Source organism: Oncorhynchus kisutch, linkage group LG17, assembly GCF_002021735.2.
Source record: "Oncorhynchus kisutch isolate 150728-3 linkage group LG17, Okis_V2, whole genome shotgun sequence".
Taxonomy (NCBI): domain Eukaryota; kingdom Metazoa; phylum Chordata; class Actinopteri; order Salmoniformes; family Salmonidae; genus Oncorhynchus; species Oncorhynchus kisutch.
Genome location: NC_034190.2, coordinates 46,677,727 through 46,703,319, shown reverse-complemented (window position 1 = coordinate 46,703,319; position 25,593 = coordinate 46,677,727). Strand labels below are relative to the sequence as shown.

The 25,593-nt window shown below is 43.0% G+C and overlaps 1 protein-coding gene across 1 annotated transcript in view; it reads right to left on the bottom strand.

Annotated features, from left to right (window-relative positions):
- Nucleotides 1-25,593, bottom strand: part of nup210 (nucleoporin 210) — a 57,017-nt gene that overhangs the window by 2,942 nt on the left and 28,482 nt on the right. Inside the window, exons 19-38 of the mRNA XM_031793946.1 lie at nt 24,604-24,708; nt 23,681-23,782; nt 23,248-23,376; nt 22,819-22,946; nt 22,468-22,603; nt 22,309-22,371; nt 21,653-21,832; nt 21,485-21,565; nt 21,200-21,331; nt 20,738-20,896; nt 16,355-16,446; nt 14,367-14,541; nt 13,856-14,031; nt 4,665-4,885; nt 3,953-4,089; nt 2,408-2,669; nt 1,357-1,607; nt 965-1,169; nt 421-540; nt 135-209 (exon numbers count right to left, since the gene is read on the bottom strand). Coding sequence (XP_031649806.1) covers nt 135-209; nt 421-540; nt 965-1,169; nt 1,357-1,607; nt 2,408-2,669; nt 3,953-4,089; nt 4,665-4,885; nt 13,856-14,031; nt 14,367-14,541; nt 16,355-16,446; nt 20,738-20,896; nt 21,200-21,331; nt 21,485-21,565; nt 21,653-21,832; nt 22,309-22,371; nt 22,468-22,603; nt 22,819-22,946; nt 23,248-23,376; nt 23,681-23,782; nt 24,604-24,708 — 2,929 coding nt within the window. The remainder of the gene's footprint in view (nt 1-134; nt 210-420; nt 541-964; nt 1,170-1,356; nt 1,608-2,407; nt 2,670-3,952; nt 4,090-4,664; nt 4,886-13,855; nt 14,032-14,366; nt 14,542-16,354; nt 16,447-20,737; nt 20,897-21,199; nt 21,332-21,484; nt 21,566-21,652; nt 21,833-22,308; nt 22,372-22,467; nt 22,604-22,818; nt 22,947-23,247; nt 23,377-23,680; nt 23,783-24,603; nt 24,709-25,593) is intronic.

The following is a 25,593-nucleotide window of genomic DNA, read 5'->3' as shown; positions in this document are numbered from 1 at the left end:
ACAGCTGAAATAAAAGATCAATTACCTCCTTCAATTCAATTGTGTTGCAGAGGTATAAAGACTATTAGAAAGGGGCAAACTGAAATCAACACTATTTAAATGTGGAAATAATGTAAACAATGACAGGTCTCTACCTGAAGGGGACGGTGTCCTCTGAATGAAGGCTGGGTGAGGTGCTAAGTCCCTCTGAGAGAACAGTGCATGGCACACTGGGTAGGAAGAGAACATTAATGTTACCTGTTAGAATGTTCAAATGTCTTCATGGTCCCTGAAGCTTTGCAGTATCATCCAAACATTCACTATCCAACCCACATGTTCTTTAAATTATATTGAGTCACCTACACGGACCTGCTAACAAGGTGAAGTGATGACAGGTTTCCAGCAAAAACACAAATCTTAGTTTGGGATGTGGCTACTCACCGATGATGATGATGGCGGTGCCAGCCAGTAGCGCGAAGATGGTGAAGAACATCATCTGGTAAGAGTCGATGAATGCCTGCAGGAAATGGGTTCCCTCCATGGCAACCACGGAAGCAGCAGCTGGAGAGGACAAAAGCGACGGGTGAGACTAGGACATGACACTGCTCAGTGCTTCTTTCTAACAATGATGAGTGCGTTACCTTGTAGAAATGTTAAAAAATTTACATTAAAATCACAGTTGAATGTTTTGATACTGCATCAACAATAGGGTGGTGCTAGTTGACACTTCAGTGAAATCCTAACGTGCTCCATTTCTCAAGCCCATGAGCAACTAATGGCTTTATGGATGAAGGGTCAGATAAAACGACTGACCTGAATATTTTCAAGGAAAGTGTCCCAACACTGCTATAATTATCTCAAATACTATTAAAAAGGGTGTTGAAAGTATCCCCCTTTTACAGTATATCTTGTATCCTGCACCATCACAGAGTTATCACATCTACCATATCGTCAACCCTGTTCCACTCAGAGATGGCTGGCTGACCTTGCATTGTGGTGCTGGGATCAGTCACATGGATGAGGGTGACTGGGATGACGAGGAGCTGGCCAGTGGATGAGCTGGTTATGGACACGGAGGCTGAGGCTGCAGCCTGGGGTTCCACCACACTGACCGTGTACTTAGAGTAACTGGGGAAGCCGTGGAACACTTCTCTCTCCTGGATCGAGATGGACGGAGAGCTGGAAGACACCTAACGGACAGGAGTGATGGTGGGTGAAACACTGGGGTTTATGGAGAAGTGACATCCAGTGCCAAATGCTATACCTCCCTCATTGTCCTCATCATTCATTTTCCTTTTTAACGGCTTCTGGAAGGTATGAGACCCACGTCAAAAAGGCACTTTCAAATAAAGTTAATTGATTGACAGACAGACATACCTCCAGGCTGCCGAGTGCTGCGGTAGGGCCGTAGACAGTGAGCTCTGCGTCGGGCTGCAGGTTGCTGAGCAGCAGCTCTGTCTGGTCAGAATACAGGCCTGTCTCCACGGGCAGCCTGGCACTGACCTGCTCCCCAGAGAAGGCACTGCCTTCCACCCCAGCCCTCACCAACAGGCTGGTCATGGACAGGCTCAGCACCCGTGTCTGCTGGTCACTCAGAGACTGCAGGGTCAGAGAGCAGGAGTAGAAGCCTGGGAGGGAAAGCGGGAGAGAGGGCAGAGGTAGAGAGGTAACATTAGGTGTCGGTGTTTCTAAAAAGAAAGGTGACATCAAAATTGGTCGTATTTCAAGTTGTTCACGTTTATGGATGCTTCTTTGAATCTACTTCTTAAAGACTATGCTTGTCTCCCACATGGTCCCAGATGCTTAAAGCATGATTTCCCCATTAAAAGCCTCTTCATTAGAACATTATTTTAAAAGGTACAAACGCAATAGCCATGAGAATTTCATTTAAAACATGATTAGAACCCACTGAATTCTAATCCCTTATGTAGCAATAGTGGAGGGAGAATCTTTCCCCACCTGTGCTGGTGTTTAGTCGGTTTACCTTCCCCTCCAACCCTACTCCAGAGTCATCTCACATTCATACAGGCCCATTAGTCATCGCCCCCCCCCCCCCCCCCCCATAAGCCTGCACTGGGCTGGGGCAGGAGAGGAGCCCCAAACTCCCCAAAACAATTAGACCCATTCTGCTGAATATATCACCCCAACACCGTTTATGGCCTTCAGTAAATTATTCCCTTGTAAACAGAACTTCCTTGCCCTCTTTGCCAGAGCAGCCCCTGGTGCACTGCACCACACACACACCAGCTGACCCACTGTGGGTTTAATAAATCCTTCCTGCTGCAAGCATTTCTAATGGGTGATTAATGATGTGAAGGTCAAATACATTATGCACAAGTAAACTGAAGGTTGGAGAAAAGACCATTCAGTAAACATACTTCCTAACATTCACCACCTCATCTTCCCTGAGCCCGAGAACAGGTCTTACCGGTGCTGGGGTCGAAGCTGATGTGTGTGAGGTAGACGTCATGGGCGGAGAACTCGACGGCGTCGCTGGTGAAGCTCAGATGGCAGCTGACGGAGGTCTCTGGGTGCAGCAGGGCGATGGAAGCGGTCTGGGCAGAGGAGCAGGAGCCTATGAGGTTGGTTCCCGTCTCTCTGGTGGTGAGCAGTATCCTGGTGTCCCTGTCCCCCCTCACCGCTGCAGGGTGAGCCATCACCGCTGTCCTGGTGGCTCCCTCTACCACCACCTGGCACAAACCAACACAGTGAGCCATAACACTGGTATTACTTGGGGTGAATCTCAAGTCTGTAAAGAAGTCTCCGCTCATTGTCTACTTTCCTTCCTCTGCACTGATATAAAAGTTACGAGGACTGGTAAAAACAATTCCAGCTAGCCTCCACATTGCATTCACCTGTCCTGTGATTTAAATCCTATGTATGTGCAAATTGAAGTGAACAGCTGGGCCTATTCACTTCCGTGTTCAGTACAGCAACACGGTACTGGTTAACATCTCCATTCAGAGCCTTCTCCTTTAAGATGTGTTGTTCCTGTCGGAGTGTTAGCTACTGATCCAGATAGCATCTATCTAATCCACTCCACACTGATCCTCCTCAATCACTCACTCCCAGCTAATTGGGAAAGATTCATATGTAAACACAGGAACACATAGAAGCCTGTATCAGCCGGAAAGAGGGAGCTGCCTGGAAGAGACAGACATAAGAGGCGATGAGAGATGTTCTTTGAGAGAGAGAGAGAGAGAGCGCTCCATCTAAAAGAGGAAGGCTGGGCTAATTAATCTTCTCCATGCTGCCTGCATGTCTCTTTGTGGAGACATCAGACCCACAGCAGGGGGTGGGAGGGGAGGGCCGTCTGAGACAGCCATGATCATCTAGTACTGATCATGATGATGGTCTTATAAGCATCTTTATAGTGTCAGATGTCTACTGTGTAGAACTCTACCTTAAGACTTCAGGTCTGTTCTAGGGTTCACATTGGTAGTTACAGTCTTGTCCCATTGCTGTGAACTCCCATACGGACTCGGGAGAGGCGAAGGTCGAGAGCCGTGAGTCCTCCGAAACACGATCCTGCCAAGCCGCACTGCATCTTGACACACTGCTCACTTAACCCGGAAGTCAGACGCACCAATATGTCGGCGGAAACACCAAAACCCTCACCTAACCCGGACGACGCTGGGCCAATTGTGCGCCTCCTCATGGATCTCCCGGTCGAGGCCAGCTGCGACACAGCCCGGGATCTAAACCGGATCTCTAGTGACGCCTCTAGCACTGCCTTAGACTGCTGCACCCCCTCAGACGTCAATTCAACGTTGGTTCAACGTCATTTCAGTGAAATTACAGGGAAACCACGTTGATTCAACAAGTGTGGGTAGTGTTGTACACCTCTCTAGAAACCGGAGTAGTGTATACGGTCTGGATAATCATGATTAAACCATTTGTTGTTGCAGAACATACTTTCATCCCATCTCTAACACACAAATGTTCTCTGGTAGCAAGGTTGTCGTTACAGTACCTCTCTGTAAGTCTTCAGCAGCCCAGGGATCTCATAGTAGACAGTGGTGGTGCCTGCATCTCTTGCCACGGCCACGCCCATTTTAGAGTCTATCTGCAGCACGCCAGTGGATGAGGAGCTCCAGGTACCCGGGACACCTGTAGGGAAAAGAGTAGAGCTGAAAAACTCCCCTTGGTTCAACACTCATCTTGAATATTCACACATCATTTACTGTAAGACTGTCTTTTCCTTCACACTCCTTCCCGCAGGGCTGACAATGGTAATGTTTAAATCTGCAGAAAAATTACTCCATTCCGAAGTAGATGAAAACAAACAAGGATATTGCAAAAGATATCAATATCACACAGTGGAGGCTGGTGGGAGGAGCCATAGGAGGATGGGCTCATTGTAATGGCTAGAATGGAAATGGCTAGAATTCATGTGGCTAGAATCCATGTGTTTGATACCGTTCCATCAAATCCATTCCAATGAGCCCGTCCTCGTATAGCTCCTCCCACCAGCCTCCATTGATATCACATATTAAAGACGCAACATCCCAGAGAACCATGTGAAACTGCATCAATCCAACGAAACATCCATTTTGCTCCAAAAAATTGGTCTGAACATCTTTGCAGATAAGCCTCGTCTCCATTTCATGCACCTCGGTAGTACTACCAGTGACATCGTACCTGTTATTTTACAACACCACACGAACCCCTCTTTCACCTCTCACCTTGGGGGCTGAGGAGTTGGGCGCTGAGGCAGACCACATCTCCCACCACCAGCCTTGTGGCGTCCTCGGGGTGGATGGCGTGCTGAACGGGCAGCGCCAGGTAGTCAGCCATGCCTGCCTGCTCCTCGTCCCACACGGCCAGCAGGGTGAGGCCCACGTTGACCGTCCGCACCGTCAGGGTGTTGTTACCCGGGCCCCGGCCCATCTGCACCAGGTCATCCCTACAGACAGACAGGAAAGGAAATGGTCAACATGTAGTAGGTTGGTATGAGTAACCAATGGCTTTCCTTGCATAATCAGTAATCAACTACCTCTGCCTGGGCACAAGACTAAGTGACTCTCCTGTGGCCCAATCACATTCAGAACCCCTTAGTACCCCACCATGAGCCCCTTCCTTACTCTTATTTGGACAGGTCTCTCCTAAAGTAGTCTGGCAGCACCTTGATAATAAAGTAATGGAATCAATTTATTGTGCAGGCCAATGAGGGAATCCCTAGCCAGGCTGAGCAGTGCAGTCTCACTTCTTCACACACTCCCATTAATTTAGCTCACTCAGGTGGAAACTACTCACTCTGAATGGGGAGGAACGAAAAGCAGTCTAAATTAATGTTGGGTACCTTGGGAGAGACATGCTGGCTTAATACCCTGCCATGGTGCACTCATTAACTGTAGTTGTACTGCTGTAGCATCCGGGTAAACAGACTTGGGCTGTGCAACTTTCACACATACGCACACTTTATGTGGCACTCTAACAGCAAAACACAGGAGAAAACCAGTGCTTTCACTTCTACACATCTCAATGTTAAGTACCTATCTTGTACGTGCCAATATAAAGTGCCTTCGGAAAGTACTCAGATCATTACGCAAATCCCCCCCCCCCCCAATCTACACACAGTACCACATAATGTCAAAGCAAAAACAGGTTCTGAAATGTTTGCTAATTTGTTAACAATAAACTGAATATTCAGACTCTTTACTCAGAACTTTGTTGAAGCATCTTTGGCAGCGATTACAGCGTAGAGTTGCCTTGGGTATGATGCTACAAGCTTGGCACACCTGTATTTGAGGAGTTTCTCCCATTCTTCTCTGCAGATACTCTCAAGCTCTGTCAGGTTGGATAGGGAGTGTTGTTGCACAGATATTTTCAGGTCTCTCCAGAGATGTTTGATCGGGTTCAAGTCCGGGCTCTGGCTGGGCCACTCCAGGACATTCAGAGACTTGTCTCGAAGCCACTCCTGCGTTGGCTTGGCTGTGTGCTTAGGGTCTTTGTCCTGTTAACCTTCGCTTCAGTCTGAGGTCATGAGCGCTTTGGAGCAGGATTTCATCAAGGATCTCTCTGTACTTTGCTCCGTTCATCTTTCCATTGATCCTGACTAGTCTTCCAGTCCCTGTCGCTGAAAAACATCCCCAATGCATGATGCTGCCACCACCATCCTTCATCCTAGGGATGGTGCCAGGTTTCCTCCAGACATGACGGTTGGCATTCAGGCCAGAGTTCAATCTTGGTTTCATCAGACCAGAGAATCTTGATTCTCATGGTCTGAGTCTTTATGTGCCTTTTGGCAAACTCAAAGGGGGCTGTCATGTGCCTTTTACTGAGGACTGGCTTTCGTCTGGCCACTCTACCAGAAAGGCCTGATTGGTGGAGCACTGCAGAGATTGGTTGTGCTTCTGGAAGGTTCTCCCATCTCCACAAAGGAACTATAGAGCTCTGACCATTGGGTTCTTGGTCCAAGGCCCTACTCCACCGATTGCTCAGTTTGGCTGGGGGGGGGGGGGGGGGGGGGGGGGGGGAGAGCTCTAAGGAGTCATGGGGACCTTCAATGATGCATACATGTTTTGGTACCCTTCCCCAAATCTGTGCCTCGACACAATCCTGTCTCTGAGCTCTATGGACAATTCCTTTGACCTCATGGTTTGGTTTTTGCTCTGACATGCACTGTCAACTGTGGGACCTTATATAGACAGGTGTGTGACTTTCTAAATCATGTCCAATCAATTGAATTTACCACAGGTAGACTCCAATCAAGTTTTAGAAACATCAAGAATGATCAATGGAAACAGGATGCACGAGCTCAATTTCGAGCCTCATAGCAAAGGGTCTGAATATAAATACATTTTCAAAATGTCTAAAAACCTGTTTTTGTTTTGTCATTAGGGGTTATTGTGTGTAGTTTGCTGAGGATTTTTCTTTTCTTAATTTAATCCATTTTAGAATAAGGCTGTAACGTAACAAAATGTGGAAACAGTCAAGGGGTCTGAATACTTTCATAAGTCGCTGTATATTTAAAGAAATACACCACATATAATGCATTCAGGTGCGGTAGGTAGCCTAGTGATTAGAGCGTTGGGCCAGTAACCAAAAGGTTGCTAGATCGAATCCCCGAGTTGACAAGGTAAAAATCTGTCGTCCTGCCCTTGAACAAGGCAGTTAACCCACTGTTCCTAGGCCGTCATTGCAAATAAGAATTTGTTCTTAACTGACTTGCCTAGTTAAATAAAATAAAATAAAAAAATAAACATTTAAATGTAATTCAGAAAATGAATACCAGGGATGCTGTCGCTATGTTATATACTATGTTTACTTTGCTGCGAAGGCTACAAGACTTGATTGAATAAATGTATTCTGAGAGATTTAAGTGCCATATTACATTTTCTGTTCCACTGGTAAAGGCAGAACCGTTTGGAGTGCTGTCATCTCTTGTCTAACTCTCTTTAAGCAATTTCTTCCTAAGAAATTGGAGTGTCTGACAATAGTGCAAGCTCTTCCAGGCTTCCTCAAACTAAAAGAACACTCGAGAGAAGACATGGCACAATATTTCCTGCAGCCTTGGTCCACACAGCTAACAGCCACATACATCTCTTAAACCCTACCACCCCATCTCAATCGTCTACCTGGCTGCTTTTACCTTCCCTATGAATATTTTCTTCCCCAATGTGTATACCTTCATACCAGTGGAGGCTGCTGGGGGGAGTAAAACGGCTTAAAAAAATTTGCTAGGGTTGAGTAATGTTTCATGTTTGATACCATTCTATTAACTCCATTACACTAAATTCCAGCCATAATTAAGAGCCGTCCTCTCCTCAGTAGCCAACACTGGTTCATACAGTATGTCACGTACAAGTTGCCCTTCATTTGACTTTCAAGCCTGCACCGAAATAGTATAATTGTGGGGTTCTTTGTAACTTGAAAATGAAAACCTTTAAGGACATTCACAGAAAGCAACCATCACTAGATGGTAACTTTAATGTTGTGCGGCTTGGTGGTAGTGACATTAAAAAATAAATTAAAAAATAAGTACTTTGATTATATTATTAAAATATTGAAATCATTTTAAATTTACATTGATAGTCAGTAGATTTGGTCAGTAATTGTGGTCAGCAGTAGTGGTCAGTAGTTATGTGGTTGAGTAGTTGTGTGGATATGGGCAGTAGTTAGATGTGTGGTCTGAAGTTGTGGAATGTAATTTTGTGGTTGTGGTCACTAGATGTGGAAAGCAGTTGTGTGGTTGTATCCTCACTTTTGAGAAAATGGCCTTTGAAGCTGGTGGTACTTACTGGAGAGCTCTTCTTTGTCTATACCCATTCAGCATCGTTCACACCCACCCATCTCTTTAAGGGTTGAGCCGAGTGTTCTGTCCTAACAGCAGTCAAGCACCCAAGCTAACTGGCTAACGTTGGCTAGCTACTTCCAGACACAAATGAGAGAACAGCTCACCAACCATTGTACTCGCCCGAGCAGAGCTGGCTAGGCTGTTTTTATTTGATCCAGAGCATTGGTGACTGCAACTGTGCAGCTGGCAAAAATGTACGCTTTTTTCCCAATGTTTACTGACACCGGCCATATTCAACGGGTGTTGAGCGTTCGTAAATTCATCAGTTATTCTGCACTCTGGCACACAAACAAAAGTGCTCTGAAATCAGAATAGATCGACGTAGCTGGTAAATTCTCCCTGGCTATCAACAGTTGTCGCAGAGACATTCTATTGAAATGGTTACTTGCATAGTAGATTTTTTTTAAAGACATGTAGCTAGCTAGGTAAACAATTAACCATAATCTCAATTCCTGACATTACTTACCCTGCATGAATCTGCGGTTCATTGTTCGCTATAACTAGCGAAGCAAATGGCTCTGAGATACGAACAGTATTACTACACAGATCATACACATAACGTTAGCTAGCGAGCCAGCCAGATAACGTTAGCTAAATAGCTAACAGTAAACTTTAACTTCTAATTTTGACAGTCATTTCATTTGAAACATGTAATATCTGAAAATGGAGCTAGCTTCTCACTGTCACAGATGCCATGGTTGGCCTCACTTGGTTTGAAGATGTAATCCAGAGACAGGTATTTTCTCAATCTCCTTAGCTATCACACTAATTCCACTGATTTCAAAACACGGTCCACCAGAAAAAGTGCAACACTTATGCAGGTATACAACACAATATATATATATTTTTAAAAGCAGAGTTAGACAGAATTACCTACACATACTGACCAGCTCAAATAGACAGAAGCGTGCTGTAAGGCAGACCAATCCGAACTAATCTCTCGGCATGCCCAGCCCACTCATTATCTTAACCAATCATGACTAGCGGGGAAGGTTGCTGACTTTGTTGCTAAACCAACTAGGCTCGTAATTTAAGAATTGTATTCATATTTATAGATGGCATACAAGTTTGTTATTAAGGCACGTTATTAATGCCTTTCTGACCAAAAACGAATTCTCCTGTGAAGTAGTGACGCACAACATACAAATAGTTTTCAAGAAACGATTCACAATTGTGGTCACTCTTCAATCTCCTTGTAATTTTGGCCCTCTGTGTCAGTGAATATCCTAGCAAAGGTTCCGTTTTGGAATCTCAAGGACAGAGCTGTGGCTAGAATATAGCAGGCGATGGGTTACTCAAAACGGCCCTATTTACAGATTAGTAAGAGTTCATACATTTTAATATTTTTCTCTACCATGTCCAAATGGCAGTTTAGGGGCGCTAGTGAGAAAGCCATGGAGTATGTCACGTTTTCCGAGCTCCTGCTGAAATTGCATTTATTTAATACATTCTTTGCGCTTTGACTCAAAAATAACTAGGAAACACAGCCTTTAAATTACGTGCTTTACCTTGTTCAAATTATATTTTAGATTTAATGCGTAAATGGCATTTAACCTGCAAAAGTTTAAGTTCAGTGGAGTCACTGACAAGAGAAAGTTATTTTGTCAGTGAGTTCTTCAACAAGTGGGAGCTGAGCTGCTCCACCTCTCGGCACGGCAAAAAAAATTAACCCTGAGGATTTGAAGGCCAAGATTCTTGCTCTGTAGCTGAGGACCGAGCACTCACGTTGGGGATCTCAAGCAAGAAAGCCTGGTGAAAAACCTTGCATCGTTGTGGCTAAACTACACTATTATCAGGATTGTATTGATGTTCTTCGGCGTGCCAGAGAATTTGGCCCACTTCGTTGCAATGGAGCACCCATCTTCAGCTTCCCAGACTATGCCCCCAGCGCTGCTCGTGACCATGCCGCTTTCAATGATGTCAGGAATCTACTCCGCGGACGGTCCCGACTTTTGGTATAGTGTGGTTTTTCCTGCCCGGCTCCATATAACGGCACCGAGAAAGAGTTCCAAGACCCCACAAGGCGATGGCCTTTGTAAAGGCGAACATTCTACAGAGGTCGGACGAAGCAAATGGCTGAATGTTCACCTATTTAGCGATTAGGGTAAATGGACGAATGTGTCTACCACTGTAGACTCGGTCTCTCTTCTGTAGATACTGTATAGTGTTGCCAGTGGTATCAGTTGATATTGTTATTGTTAGGTAACATTCGTGCCTTAGTTCTGGAGAGTCAATTCTCCTTCTGTTAACATTTTATTTTATTACCATGAAGCTGCTCATTTATATTCCTTGATGGTACACCCGTATCCAGGGTAGATAAAGCACAGGACCATCATACATTCAAATTTTCATGATAAAACTAAAAGAGCAGCCATTTCAAATAATAAAAACATACCGTTCGCAATGTAAAGTGTAGAGGCAGATTCAGCAGGCCGTTTCATTACTGTAGTAGGAATACTGTATACTACACAGGTTATATCGGCTAACATTTATTCACCAAATTGGGATAACAGTTCATTCTTCACTAAATTTATTTTCTCGATTACCAAAAATGGACACACACAACCTAATACTAGGTGGTGATATGAATTGTCTACTATCACTCAATCTGGATCGTAGCTCTCCTGAGGTATCATCAAAGACAATAAACAATTCAGCTATTTCTTAAGACATATGGCATATCCGATGCGTGGCGTTTCCGCAATCCCACAGCTAGGGAGTATTCTTTCTCGCCAGTTCATAAGGCCTTCTCATGTATAGACACATTTTTCCTAGACAATAGATTTTTGCCATTTTTCACAGATTGTGATTACCAAACTAGTCATTTCGGGTCATTCTCCTCTTACTATGATACTACTTATACCGAAAACAGAGTAATTATCGTCCTTGGCGGCTAAACTACTGCTATCAGAAGAAATCTGTTGCTTTTATATCTCAAATTTCCATCTCCAGCTCAATCAAACCCCTGGAATGTCTCCTACAACTGTATGGTAATCAATGAAGGCTCATCTAAGGGGCCAAATAATTTTGTACGGTGCATAGATTAAGGAAGTGTAATATTCAACGGCTAGGGGAACTTATAAATACAATCTTGGATTTGGCATATTCACACTCTTCAGCCGTAAATGTACTAAAACAACATTTGTCTGAAGTGTCAGAGTTCGATCTTCTTTCAACTCGACAAGCTTAAAATCGAATTAGTACATTTTGACATAAAATGATGAACATGGAAAGGGAATCGGGGAAAATGCTAGCACACCAGCTGTGTCAGAGAACCACAAATAAAACCATACCTGAGATAACTGACAAGCTGGGTTACAAATGTATTGATCATTTAGAGGTCAATTCAAGCTTTCATAACTTTTACTCACAATAATACATTTCCGAATCCGCTGGTAATGCTACCTTACTCGACACCTTCTTTGAGAACGTATATATTCCTACAGATGAACCTGAGACTGTGTTGGCAATTAAATATATGCAGTGTGTGAAATCCCCTGGACCGACGAATTTCCGAGCAAATTCTAATGAAATCTCAAGATTCAATCTGAGTTGCCAAACGTCAGCCCCGAAACCTTGATGAATTGGAGAAGATCTGCAAAGAGGAGTGGGACAAAATCCCTCCTGAGATGTGTGCAAACCTGGTGGCTAACTACAAGAAACGTCTGACCTCTGATTGCCAACAAGGGTTTTGCCACCAAGTACTAAGTCATGTTTTGCAGAGGGGTCAAATACTTATTTCCCTCATTAAAATGCAAATCAATTTTTAACATTTTTGACATGCGTTTTTCTGGATGTTTTGTTGTTGTTGTTATTCTGTCTCTCACTGTTCAAATAAACCTACCATTAAAATTATAGATGGATCATTTCTTTGTCAGACATTTGGTAAAATAGTATAAAGTTAATCTACAAAAAAGTGGCTTGATGCCTATTAACCCTTCTGTCATGCAAACTTATTTTAGTCACGTGCCCTTCAGAGTGACTACACATAAATATTTGGGGTCACACACAATTTCAAAGATCTCTATAAAGCCAATTTCCCTCCCTTGATACCCAAAACAGGATCTTGAAATACTTATTTTCCACCATAATTTGCAAATAAATTCATTAAAAACACTACAATGTGATTTTCTGGATTTCTTTTCTCTCATTTTGTCTGTCATAGTTGAAGTGTACCTATGATGAAAATTACAGGCCTCTCATCTTTTTAAGTGGGAGAACTTGCACAATTGGTGGCTGACTAAATACTTTTTTGCCCCACTGTATGAATAGCAGTGAAGTAGACAAATATTCCTTACGCTCTAACTTTGTCTAACTTGTTGGGGTGGTGGTCAAAATGTTGTTGATGCGGTCACAGTACTTAATTGCTGTCACTTTATCCAAATATATTTTGGTTCAAACGCCAGCAGAAAAGTAGACAAATATGTAAATGCTTTAACTTTTTGTCTCAGTTGTTGTGTGGTCAATATTTGTGTTGTGATCAGTAATTGTGGTCACTTCTCTCTCCTCATGATTTTGGCCCTAAGTGCCAGTGAGTATCCTAGCAACAGTTCCATTTTGGAATCTCAATAATGACACAGAGCTGTTGTTAGAAAAGAGCAGGCGCAGGTTACTAAAACTGCTCTATCTAGAGATTGTTACACACGATTCCAAATCCACTTCCCAATTTGAAGAGCAGAGAAGTAGGGGAATATTTCATATTTATGTCTAACTTGTTGGGTTGGTGGTGAAAACGGTAGTTGTTTGGAAAATAATGAATCTGCTTGCTTCTGACATGATTTAAAGCAGCTAGAAAGAGACTAGAGCCATTTACTAAAATGGCTCGTTACGGATTGGTACGCACAACACGATTGCGGATTTGACCAGCAGAGAAGTAGGGGAAATGTCATACTTTAGAAAAAATGTCTTAGTGGTCAAAACGGAGGACGTTTGGGAAAAGTTGGAAGAACATATGCACCTAAAACAGCTGTACCGTACCGTAAGTTCCGTAGTGAATATTTTGATTCTGCGAACAGATATGAATAGCAGAGTAGACAAATATCCCATCGACTCTGACTTTGTCGAACTTGTTGGGGTAGTGGTCAAAACGGCAGTTGTTTGCAAAAACGTTACAGAAAATGTGGTTGATGCAGTTACTAAAACTGTTGTAATTTTTTTGTCCGAATATTATTTTTTGCCCGAACGCCAGATTTGAGTAGCACAGAAGTAGACGAAGATGGGAACGCTTGAACTTTGTCTAAGTTGTTGCAAAGCGGAATAATTTGCTGATTTGTGTCAAAAGTCACAGGATTTTACTTGTGATTTTAAGTGATGACGTCAAAATGGGGATCATTATAATCTTGATGAAAAGCAGATATAGGCCCCCACAAAAAATAGACTATCAGTTTAATAACGTAAAAGTATAACATATCAAAAAGTGGGATACAAACAACTCGAGTGAGACCATTCTGGACGTTTTGAACTTTGAGCGGAGTTTCTAGAACAAGAACGAAGAAGAACAAGAAGATGGACTAACTAAGATAGAGCACTTTCTGCCAAACCCCACAATTAAACAGAAAAAAACATTTGTGAACTTACCTGTTGGTGGTGAATGTGAGCAGGGAGTTGTGGCTGTGAAGGACCTCTCCAGTGTTAGCATGGAGGTGAACAGTGAAAGTAAGCACCATGCCCAGAGGAATAGCAGACAGGCTGTCCCTGGAAGGGTTGTGGATAACTGGACTGGTGCTGAAACGCAGGTACGACACAGGGGCCACCTGGGAAACCAGAGAGAGGGATAGACTACAATGTAAGGAAATCTACTTAGACCGAAGTCAACTGCAAGCAATCCATCTCTCACTAACAGTCTTAAAACATGTTGCCATTTGTCATGACTTTATAATGGCACGAATTAAGATGATAGACATAAGTATGGGTAATGAAGTTTTGGTTATTGGCAACATTTGAATGAGATGTGGTAAACTTGTATAGAATTTATTAATTTAACAAAATGACTTCATATTCTCATTCATTGTACTGTGTTAACATTTTATTTATTCCCATAGGGACAATCAAGATGAATAGAATTTAATTAAGGAGCAGAGGGTTTCACCTTCACTGCGAGGACCAGGGTTTGATTGACACCGAATGTTTCCTGTGAGGTAACCAGCAGGGAGGAGGAGCCAGTGAGCGAGCTGGAGGACAAGAGGCCCTTCTCATCCACCTGGACAATGGTAGCCTGGTCGGGACAGTCCAGCACTCGATAGGACAGAGCAACCACACCGTCCCTGTTCACACACACACACCACCAGAGTTAGTAGCTTTCCATTTTCTGGAGACGACTCAAGCGGTTGTTTTAATATCAAGAGCAGGGCACTATAGAGAGGATATGGTGTAATTTGAAATGGAACTGAAGAGGTAATGTGCAATGCTGAGTGCTCAAAGTAAAATGTTGAGTTTTCAAAGTGTCTCAGGTGTGAAGCTAGGTAGGTACAGTTGAAGTCGAAAGTTTACATACACTTAGGGTGGAGTCATTAAAACTCATTTTACAACCACTCCACAAATTTCTTGTTAACAAACTATAGTTTGTCTATAGTAAGTCTTAGGACATCTAGTAATTTTTCCAACAATTGCTTACAGACAGATTATTTCACTGATAATTCACTGTATCACACCTCCAGTGGGTCAGAAGTTTACATACACCAAGTTGACTGTGCCTTTTAAACAGCTTGGAAAATTTAAAAAAAAGAATGGTCAATTAGCCTATCAGAAGCTTCTAAATGACATCATTTGAGTCAATTGGAGGTGTACCTGTGGATGTATTTCAAGGCCTACCTTCAAACTCAGTGGCTCTTTGCTTGACATCATGAGAAAATCAAAAGAAATCAGCCAAGACACCAGAAAAACAATTGTAGACCTGGTCTGGTTCATCCTTGGGACCAATTTCCAAATGCCTGAAGGTACCACATTCATATGTACAAACAATAGTAAGCAAGTATAAACACCATGGGACCACGCAGCCATCATACTGCTCAGGAAGGAGACGTGTTGTCTCCTAGAAATTAACGTATTTTGGTGCGAAAAGTGCAAATCAATCCCAGAACAGCAGCAAAGGACCTTGTGAAGATGCTGGAGGAAACGGGTACAAAAGTATCTACATCCACAGTAAAATTAGTATAGACCTATATTGACATAACCTGAAAGGCCACTCAGCAAGGAAGAAGCCACTGCTCCAAAACCACCATAAAAAATCCAGACTATGGTTTGCAACTGCACATGGGGACAAAGATCATACTTTGTGGAGAAATGTCCTCTGGTCTGATGACCATTTTGATGAAACAAAATCGTTATGTTTGGAGGAAAAAGGGGGGGGCTTGTTAGCTGAAGAACACCATCCCAAAAGTGAAGCATAGGGGTTGCAGCATCATGTTGTGGAGGTGCTTTGCTGCAGGAGGGACAGGTGCACTTCACAAAATAGATGGCATCATGAGGACAGACAATTGTATGGATATATTGAAGCAACATCTCAAGACATCAGTCAGGAAGTTATAGCTTGGTCGCAAATGGGTCTTCCAAATGGACAATGACCCCAAGCATACTTCCAAAGTTGACTAAAACGCTTAAGGACAACAAAGTCAAGCTACTGGAGTGGCCATCACAAAGCCCTGACCTCAATCCTATAGAACATTTGTGGGCAGAACTGAAAAAGCGTGTGCGAGCAAGGAGGTCGACAAACCTTATTCAGTTACACCAGCTCTGTAAGGAGGAATGGGACAAAATTCACCCAACTTATTGTGGGAAGCTACCCAAAACGTTTGACCCAAGTTAAACAATTTAAATGCAATGCTACCAAATACTAATTGAGTGATTGTAAACTTCTGACCCACTGGGAATGTGATGAAAGAAATAAAAGCTGAAATAAGTCACTCTACTATTATTCTGACATGTCACATTCTTAAAATAAAGTGGTGATCCTAACTGACATAAGACAGGGAATTTTAGCTAGGAATAAATGTCAGGAATTGTGAAAAACTGAGTTTAAATCTATTTGGCTACGGTATGTAAACTTCCGACTTCAACTGTAGGTCCCTATTCCCTTACCGGTTAGTCTGGAGTATGAGCCCAGAGTTGGGAGCCATCAGTATCTCCTCAGCCTCCACAGCTGGATTAAGCATGTGCAGCTTGTCATAAACCTTGATCAAAGGGAAGAGTTGACGGCCTAATTAACTGGAGGTTTTTACCCATCCTTTGATGTTTGGGTCTTCGTGACACGACATAGTCTAATGCAGTTTGAAGTGGATGCACATGACACGTCGCAGGCCAATCTGCCTTCTTATCACTTTACAAAGTTACACTTTAAAAAGGAGAAGTTAGCTTTTTTTTTTACAACCAAATCTCTATTATTGATGTAAATGGCACATTATAGAAGGGCCCAGAAACTTTTTTTATTATAGCAATTTCACTTGTTTTTGAGAAACGTACCCCAACCAGCAATTCACTTCCACCTCCTTGTTGTACAGTATGGGAAAAAAAAAAAAAAAAAAACAAAGGCTCCAAAAACACCCAAATTCATCCTGGTACAAACTGAAACGCTCTCAGTATAGTGAAGGTATTTAGAGGTCGTTCACATGAAATGGTGTCATTACGAACTGCAGCATTATATTCAAGTTTGTTTGAGAACCGAGCGATACCTCTCCGTCCATTCTAGCAGCAGACTTCAGAGAGCTGTAGTCTGGTTAGGAGAAACAGCTCGAATTGCACAAAATGGAGTAACATTACAGATTAAATGTGGAATTACGCAATTTCATGTGTACAACATCTAAAGACCTGCATCACGATAGAGAGATCCATTTCTAAAATAACGTATTTGGGGGTTTTCGGGGACCCCGTACTGCACAACGAGAATGGAGGAAGTGAATCGCTGGTTGGGTTCAGTAAAAAAAGATAACTAGTGAAATAGCAAAGAAAAGGGTCCAAATACTTTAACATTCTATTTACATAAAAGATATGGTTGTTTAAAAGCAAACTTCTGCTTTAAGTATTCAACCACAATCAAAACATCATTGATTTACATTCTGACTTCTCAGCATGTTTTCTTGCAGTGTTTGTTCACTTTCAGTTTGTTCTTAGGCGGAAGGGAACAGGAAAACAAGCGGAGGTCCATAAATAAGCACTATAAACTGAGTAGTTGTGTCATATATTTCTGAGACAGTGTGATCCAGCCACACAGAAAAACCAATCGCAGTGCTGTGTCTGGGTATGAACACCAAGAGAGGTACTGTGTTATGGTAGTAGTAGTAGTATACCAATTTCTCAAATCCAGACCTCTAGGCCAGTCGTACTACTGATTTTCATTGTTAACCTTTAATAAGGGACTGATCCAGACCTAGGACACCAGGAGATTGAGATCTCTGACCCATCAGTCAAATAACTACAAGGGAGAAAAGAAAAACAGCGAACCTGGGATATGAGTTCCCCTGGCATATACAATACCAGTCAAAAGTTTGGAAACACCTACTCATTAATAAGGTTTTTCTTTATTTTCACTATTTTCTACATTGTAGAATAATAGTGACGACATCGAAACTATGAAATAACACATATGGAATCATGTAGTAACCCAAAAATATATATTTTATATTTCAGATTCTTCAAAATAACCCTTTGCCTTGATGACAGCTTTGCAAACGATTGGCATTCCCTCAACGAGCTTCATGAGGTAGTCACCTGGAATGCATGGTAAGAAAAAGGGCGGGGGGTATGCCTTATGATTAACGAGACGTGGTATGATCATAACAACAATCACAGCCGTATACATCCCCCCCCAAGCAGACACATCGATGGCCCTGAATGAACTTCATTGGACTCTATGTAAACTGGAAACCACATATCCTGAGGCTCCATTCATTGTAGCTGGGGATTTTAACAAGGTTAATCTGAAAACAAAACTCCCAAAATTTTTGCAGCATATCGAATGCGCTACCTGAGGAGAAAAACATCCTGGACCATTATTACTCTAAATTCCACGACGCATACAAAGCCCTGCCCCGCCCTCCTTTCGGAAAATCTGACCACGACTCCATTTTGTTGCTCCCAGCCTACAGACAGAAACTAAAACAGGAAACGCCGGTGCTCAGGTCTGTTCAACGCTGGTCCGACCAATCTGATTCCAAGCTTCAAGACTGCTTCGATCATGTGGACTGGGATATGTTCTGCATAGCGTCGGACAATAACATTGATGAATACGCTGATTTGGTGAGCGAGTTTATTAGCAAGTGCATCGGTGATGATGTACCCACAGCAACTATTTAAAACCTTCCCCAACCAGAAACCATGGATTGATGGCAGCATTCGTGCAAAACTGAAAGTGCGAACCACTGCTTTTAAATCAGGGCAAGGCAACCGGAAGCATGACCGAATACAAACAGTGTAGCTATTCCCTCCACAAGGCAATCAGTCGCAACGGCTCAGACACGAGAGGTATGCGGCAGGGTCTACAGTCAATCATGGACTACAATAAGAAAACCAGCCGGTCGCGAAACCACGATGTCCTGCTCCCAGACAAACTAAGCAACTTCTTTGCTCGCTTTGAGGACAATACAGTTGCAACGACACGGCCCGCTACCAAAACCTGCGGGCTCTCCTTCACCGCAGCCAATGTGAGTAAAGCATTTAAACGTGTTAACCCTCGCAAGGCTGCCGGCCCAGACCGCATCCCTAGCCGCGTCCTCAGAGCATGCGCAGACCAGCTGGCTGGTGTGTTTACGGACATGTTCAATCAATCCTTATCCCAGTCTGCTGCTCCCACATGCTTCAAGAGGGCCACCATTGTTCCAGTTCCCAAGAAAGCTAAGGCAACTGAGCTAAATGACTATCGCCCCGTAGCACTCACTTCCGTCATCATGAAGTGCTTTGAGAGACTATTCAAGGATCATATTCACCTGCACCCTACCTGGCACCCTACCTGGCACCCTACCTGACACCCTAGACCCACTCCAATTTGCTTACCGCCCCAATAGGTCCACAGACGACGCAATCACAACCACACTGCCCTAACCCACCTGGACAAGAGGAATACCTATGTAAGAATGCTGTTAATCGACTACAGCTCAGAATTTAACACCATAGCATCCTCCAAACTCATCATCAAGCCTGGGTCTCGACCCCACCCTGTGCAACTGGGTCCTGGACTTCCTGACGGGTGTGCCTTCTTAAAAGTTCATTTGTGGAATGTCTTTCCTTCTTAATGCGTTTGAGACAATCAGTTGTGTTGTGACAAGGTAGGGGTGGTATACATAAGATAGCCATATTTGGTAAAAGATCAAGTCCATATTATGGCAAGAACAGGTCAAATAAGCTAAGACAAATGACAGTGTCATTATTTTAAGACATGAAGGTTAGTCAATGTGGAAAATGTCAAGAACTTTGAAAGTTTATTCAAGTGCAGTCGCAAAAACCATCAAGTGCTATGATGAAACTGGCTCTTATGAGGACCGCCACAGGAAAGGAAGAACCAGAGTTACCACTGCTGCAGAGGATAAGTTTATTAGAGTTGCCAGCCTCAGAAATTGCAGCCAAAATAAATGCTTCACAGAGTTTAAGTAACAGACACATCTCAACATCAACTGTTCAGAAGAGACTGCATGAAATCAGGCCTTCATGGTAGAATTTCTGCAAAGAAATCACTACTGAAGGACACCAATAAGAAGAGACTAGCTTGGGCCCAGAAACACGAGCAATGGACATTAACCTTGTGGAAATCTGTCCTTTGGTCTGGAGTCCAAATGTGAGATTTTTGGTTCCTACCGCAATGTCTTTGTGAGACGCAGAGTAGGTGAACGGATGATCTCTGCATGTGTGGCTCCCACCATGAAGCATGGAGGAGGGTGTGATGGTGCTTTGCTGGTGATACGGTCTGTGATTTATTTAGAATTCAAGTCAAACTTAACCAGCATGGCTACCACAGCATTCTGCAGCAATTCACCATCCCATCTGGTTTGCACTTAGTGGGATCATCATTTATTTTTCAACAGGACAATGACCCAACACACCTTCAGGCTGTGTAAGGGCTATTTGACCAAGGAGGAGAGTGATGGAGTGCTGCATCAGATGACATGGACTCCACAATCACCCAATCTCAAACCAATTGAGATGGTTTGGGATGAGTTGGACCACAGAGTGAAGGAAAAGCAGCCAACAAGTGCTAAGCATATGTGGGAAGTCCTTCAAGACTGTTGGAAAATCATTCCAGGTGAAGCTGGTTGAGAGAATGCCAAAGGTGTGCAAAGCTGTCATCAATGGTTGCAACTTTGAAGAATTTTGTATTGTTTAACACCTTTTGGTTACTATATGATTCCATAGTTTTGATGTCTTCACTATTATTCTACAATGTAGAACATTTAAAAAAATAAAGAAAAACCCTTGAATGAGTAGGTGTGTCCAAACTTTTGACTGGCACTGTAGGTGCCTGCATAAGTATAGTACCTGGATCTGGAGTTCATCACTGAGCTCTAGTAGCTTCCTCTCCAGTTGTCCAGCCTTTGGGTCGGTGACTTTGAGCACCACCTTCAGCCCTGTCCTTCCTTTAGTCTTCCCTGTTACGCTCATAGCAAAGTTATGCTCTGACTGGAGCTGGAAAGAGGCCTACAAAGAGATAGGCATTTTAATCAGTGAATGAAAGCAGAAATAGAGTTAGAAATGAGACAGTAGAAATATCAGATGTTGTTTCTCTGGTGTATGTGGAGCATCATTTTGTCCTAATTCAGTCACTCTGATACAAAGAATCATAGGAGCTCAAAACAAAAGATCCGACTCATCTATAAATTAATCAAACTAGGTTTTTCCACTACACTATTTATGGCTTATTATAGAATCAGTTGAAAACTAAAGTGCCTGTGGCCTTGAATGGAACCTTTGTCACTCATCAAGAAGAAAACTGGTTCCCACCTCGGCATGTCGTGATTGGAGTTCCAGGATGTCTCTCTTGGTGGTGAACCAATGGAAGGTGAGGCCAGGCAGGGTGTTGCCAAAGGAGAAGGGGGTCTGACTGCTGGTGAGCCCTATCACATACACAGGCATCTAGGAGAAGGGACAGGATGAGGCAACTCAAAGCAGCTCACACGTCTGTAAGTCCTGATATTCACAATGTAACGCATCTCAATTAGAGTAAAGTATGTCCTATGGACACTGTCAGAGACCATTTGAGATTACAGTTAATTTATCACGTGTTACCTGTGTCCCAGTCTTCATTCTGGTGATAGGGGCCCGGATGCGAATGGCCCTCAATTGCACAACTTCAACCTCTACTTGATCCTGTTCATAGGAAACATTAGAAAAGAAGTACATCACTTTCAGTTGGTGAAAAAGAGATGATGTACCGATGATGTACAGGTATTTTACCTGAGAGACAACAACAAGCTTCCCACTCTCCGCATCGACAGCTTGAACCAGTCCTGTAACCGTGACGTTGCCAATGGCAATGCCCCTGACATGACCTATGTCGTTAACAGATGCCATCTCCTCATTGGCCATGGAGAAGAGGATGTTGGACTGGGGCTGTGGGCCGCCCTCGGATGTGATCTACAACATGGAGACGAAGTAAAGGGTGGTGTCTGTGTGTGTCATAAATAAATATGGTAGACTAGCAGTTTCACGTGACTAGCAGTGAGGATCCTAACAGCATGTTCAACTCTTGTCAATGTGGGGTCTTTATATTTGTCAAGGCAATCAAATCATGCACAGTCTGTTAGAATAATCAACACTAGAGATTTGGAGATTAAATCAACAGGTTACTCACAGGGTGTGTGTATTTACAATGACTTAATATTCAGTAATTAAATAGCATGTAGAGAGCTTCACAAATGCAAAGACCACAAATGAGCAGTTGTACAACGGGTAAGCTGGAAAGGCCTATTTTAAAGCGTATGCTGATTCAAATTATTTTCACAAAATTAGATTCTTTAAACAGGACATCCTGTCTTATCAGTGTGGGGGACAGCAGGGGCAGAGACCAGAGTCTTCCCACAATAATCTGAAAATGTAACAATCCAATGTACCTGCATCATGGCTCCGATTATCAGAGTCATTTTCCTGGGGATCAGTTTGAATGGTGGGAACACCTAGAAAGACCAAAACAAAAATGAGTGTCTTTCAACACACATAATATAACATCATTGGACAACATGTTTCAGTGAGTCTCATGAAGACCCTCCTACCTCTATTTGCTGAGGAGCAGACGCAATCTTCCTTCCAGTTTTGTCTACTAGCATAGCAGACACGCTGGTCTGTCCAATTGCTAAGCCTTTGACCAGGAAGATTGCCGTGTCCTTCTCTGAGGGATCTGAAAGTGCTCTGGGGAAAACACAACATGAATTGTGAACTCAATGTCTACTTTACTGAAACGTAGGCAAAATATACATGCCGAGGTGCATGCAGGAGTAATTCCCATCCATTTCTCCATTCCCAGTGACACAGGCAATGGCAATGTGATGGTCTGCATGTAATCATATCTGCTCTAAGAACAAAACTTTATACTTCTATGATTCATTAATGTAACAGTAACTTACTGCAGAGAGATGATACCGGACGCTGCACTGAGTTTCAGATTCAAAAAGCGGAAATATTTGGCCAAAAAGGGCTTCTTGTTGTCATCCAGAACCCTGACATGGGCTTTCACAGATTTACCAATCTCCACCTGCAAGAAACCAGTTCATGTTTTTTTATTACGACAAGCACTATTTTGGGCTCCAATTGCATTAATCATTTGCATTAAAAGTTTTTTTTTAATACTAAGTATACAAGCAGCTACACTCAAATTCAAGTTGGCTTTATTGCCATGAGAGGATCAACCAACATTCACAGCATCTTAATCCTGTTTGTTTGTATGTATATATCAATTTCTTGAATACTTCACATAGTGTGGTTTCAGAAAACCAGTGATAGACAGCCTTTGAGTCTCTGCCCTGCAGGATAAAGTATTGAGGCTGGCCACTCACCTTGTCAACCACTCGGACATAAACCTCCAGTATGTCTGAGATGTGGACCGTAGCTGTAGCAGGGGCTGGGAAGGCCAGGCAGAGGTCATGAACCATCACCTGCACTGTCCCCGGCTGGACTGGAACCACCTAGAGCACATAGAGAGGCCACAGTGATGAAAGGGTTTATATGACGTTTTCATTTTATGTTACAACCTTTCTCAAGGCACACGGATGTTTCATCAATTCGGCATTCAGAGCATCACGTCAGCTACAATATTGTTAGAAAGTAGGATGATAATGGGCCAAGGGAGTTGTTGGAACTAAGACAGGTATAGAACACATCATCATACATATATTTAACCATGGTGTGCTAACCCTATAAAAGTACACTCAAAAGAGAGTGGTAGGCTCAGCAGCATTGTCATTCTGAGTGTTCTGTGATTCTCCTCACCTCAGCAGATCCCTGGGCCTCCTGGTACACTACATCTGCTATCCCTCCAACACTGGTGTTGACAAAGAAATACCCAGAGCCCTCCCTCAGGGCTAGGTCAGCCTGCAGGATACACAACAGGAGAAGCCATGGATGAAAGCATGACACCACAATGGGCATGATGACAAAGAAGCAGTCAAGGCCCATCACAATATCAGCTGAAAGGTACACGTTTTTCACATCATGGGCCACAAGTAATAATTTGTAATTATAATGAGAATCCATGCAGCAGAACTTATCAGCCATGCTGAGTGGGCCATCTGTGTGAAATATATGAGCCAGGCCAGTGGGCCACCTGTGTGTAATATCTCAAGTAGAGATGGGCAATATAGAAAAAAATCCATATCACAATAAATTGAACGATAAGTTTATAACATTAATGTGCAGCAAAGTTTTTTTTAAATGAAATAACTCCTACTACTACTTTCAATGTTGTAGCTATCAATTGTCCAACCAACAATCAACCATATTAGCAAACTTATTTCATTTCAAACTTCACATTTCTCTAGTAGGGCCTTATAGGTTATTTATTATAATGAACGATATCAGCAAAATGTCCACAATAAGTGGTCGGAGTCAATCATTTTTTTTCCGGTTTATCATCCCAGCTCTAATTTGAAGGCATCATAATCCAGTGCTACCAGTTAGTTGGGATCTGTGAGCAGTCAGGGATACAGAGGGAGACTGCATGAGGGGGTTACATGGCAGCTAGTGGTGCCCAGTGAGGGAAGACTGGAGGACCATAGAAATGGGATACATGAAGCAGATATTACCTTTCACAGCGACAGTGAAGGATGGGTCACATTGTATTCTGTCAGCTCTATGCCATACATTTTTTTTATCTGCAACACTACTGAACATTTCACACAGGCTCCTGTTCTTACCCGCACGTCAGGGTGGTTGTATATGGTGACAGCTTCAGGACTGACGGTTACATCTTCCACCAATAGGAGTTCCAGAGTGGCTGAGACAGGGGTCAGAGGGTCAAACTGCCAGAAAGAGGGTGAGATAAAACAGGTTGGGTGCCATGGTTACAGTTGTCAGAATGACACCAAGATGAGATTACCCTACATGGCGGTGTTCTTAAAAAGTTGAGTTCTGTGGTTAAGGTCAAGTGGAATCATAGGGGAAGTCTTAGTGTCAATGGCAAAATGAAATGCTGTACTTTAGTATTTGTGACCCGTTTCAAGAAACTAGGCCTATGTCGCACGTCACCACTTCACAGGAGAGGCATTTGAACATGTTTTTTTTTTTATAAAATGTTTTTTGTTGTTGTTGCAGAAATGCCTTCGGGAACACGTAAACTTTCATGTGCCTTAATAACAAACTTGTATCTGTAAATATCAATGAAATTGTTACATTGAGGGTTGGTTTAGCCATGGAAAAATACAGGAACCTTCCCGCTAGCCATGATTGGTTGAGATAATGGATGGGCTGGACAAGTAGCATGCTTCTGTCTGTAACATGAGCTGCTCAGTATGTGAGGATAATCCTTTCTACCTGCAGCTTTTTTTGAAAGATATCATGAAGAACTGAAAATATTTTTTCTACTTCTCTCAACATTTCTGCACTGAAGGTAATAGTGCCCTCGACAAAGTGGGAAAAGGTTGCGATGGACTACTTTCTAGAGGATGATTGTGCCATGCTGACTCTGAAAATGAATCAGACAATGAGGAAATCCCTGATTTAGGTAAAAACATTTTAATTGAACCAGACATGGTAGAGTCTTCTGATGACAATGGTTGGGAAGAAACGGTGTCGTTGTCACGGAAGAAATTGAACGAGTTTTGAAATCAGCGTAATGCCCGGTGGAAGCCAAATGATGACTGCCAAATGCGGAGAGAGTTCAAAAAGAGAACACAGAAAGAAGACTG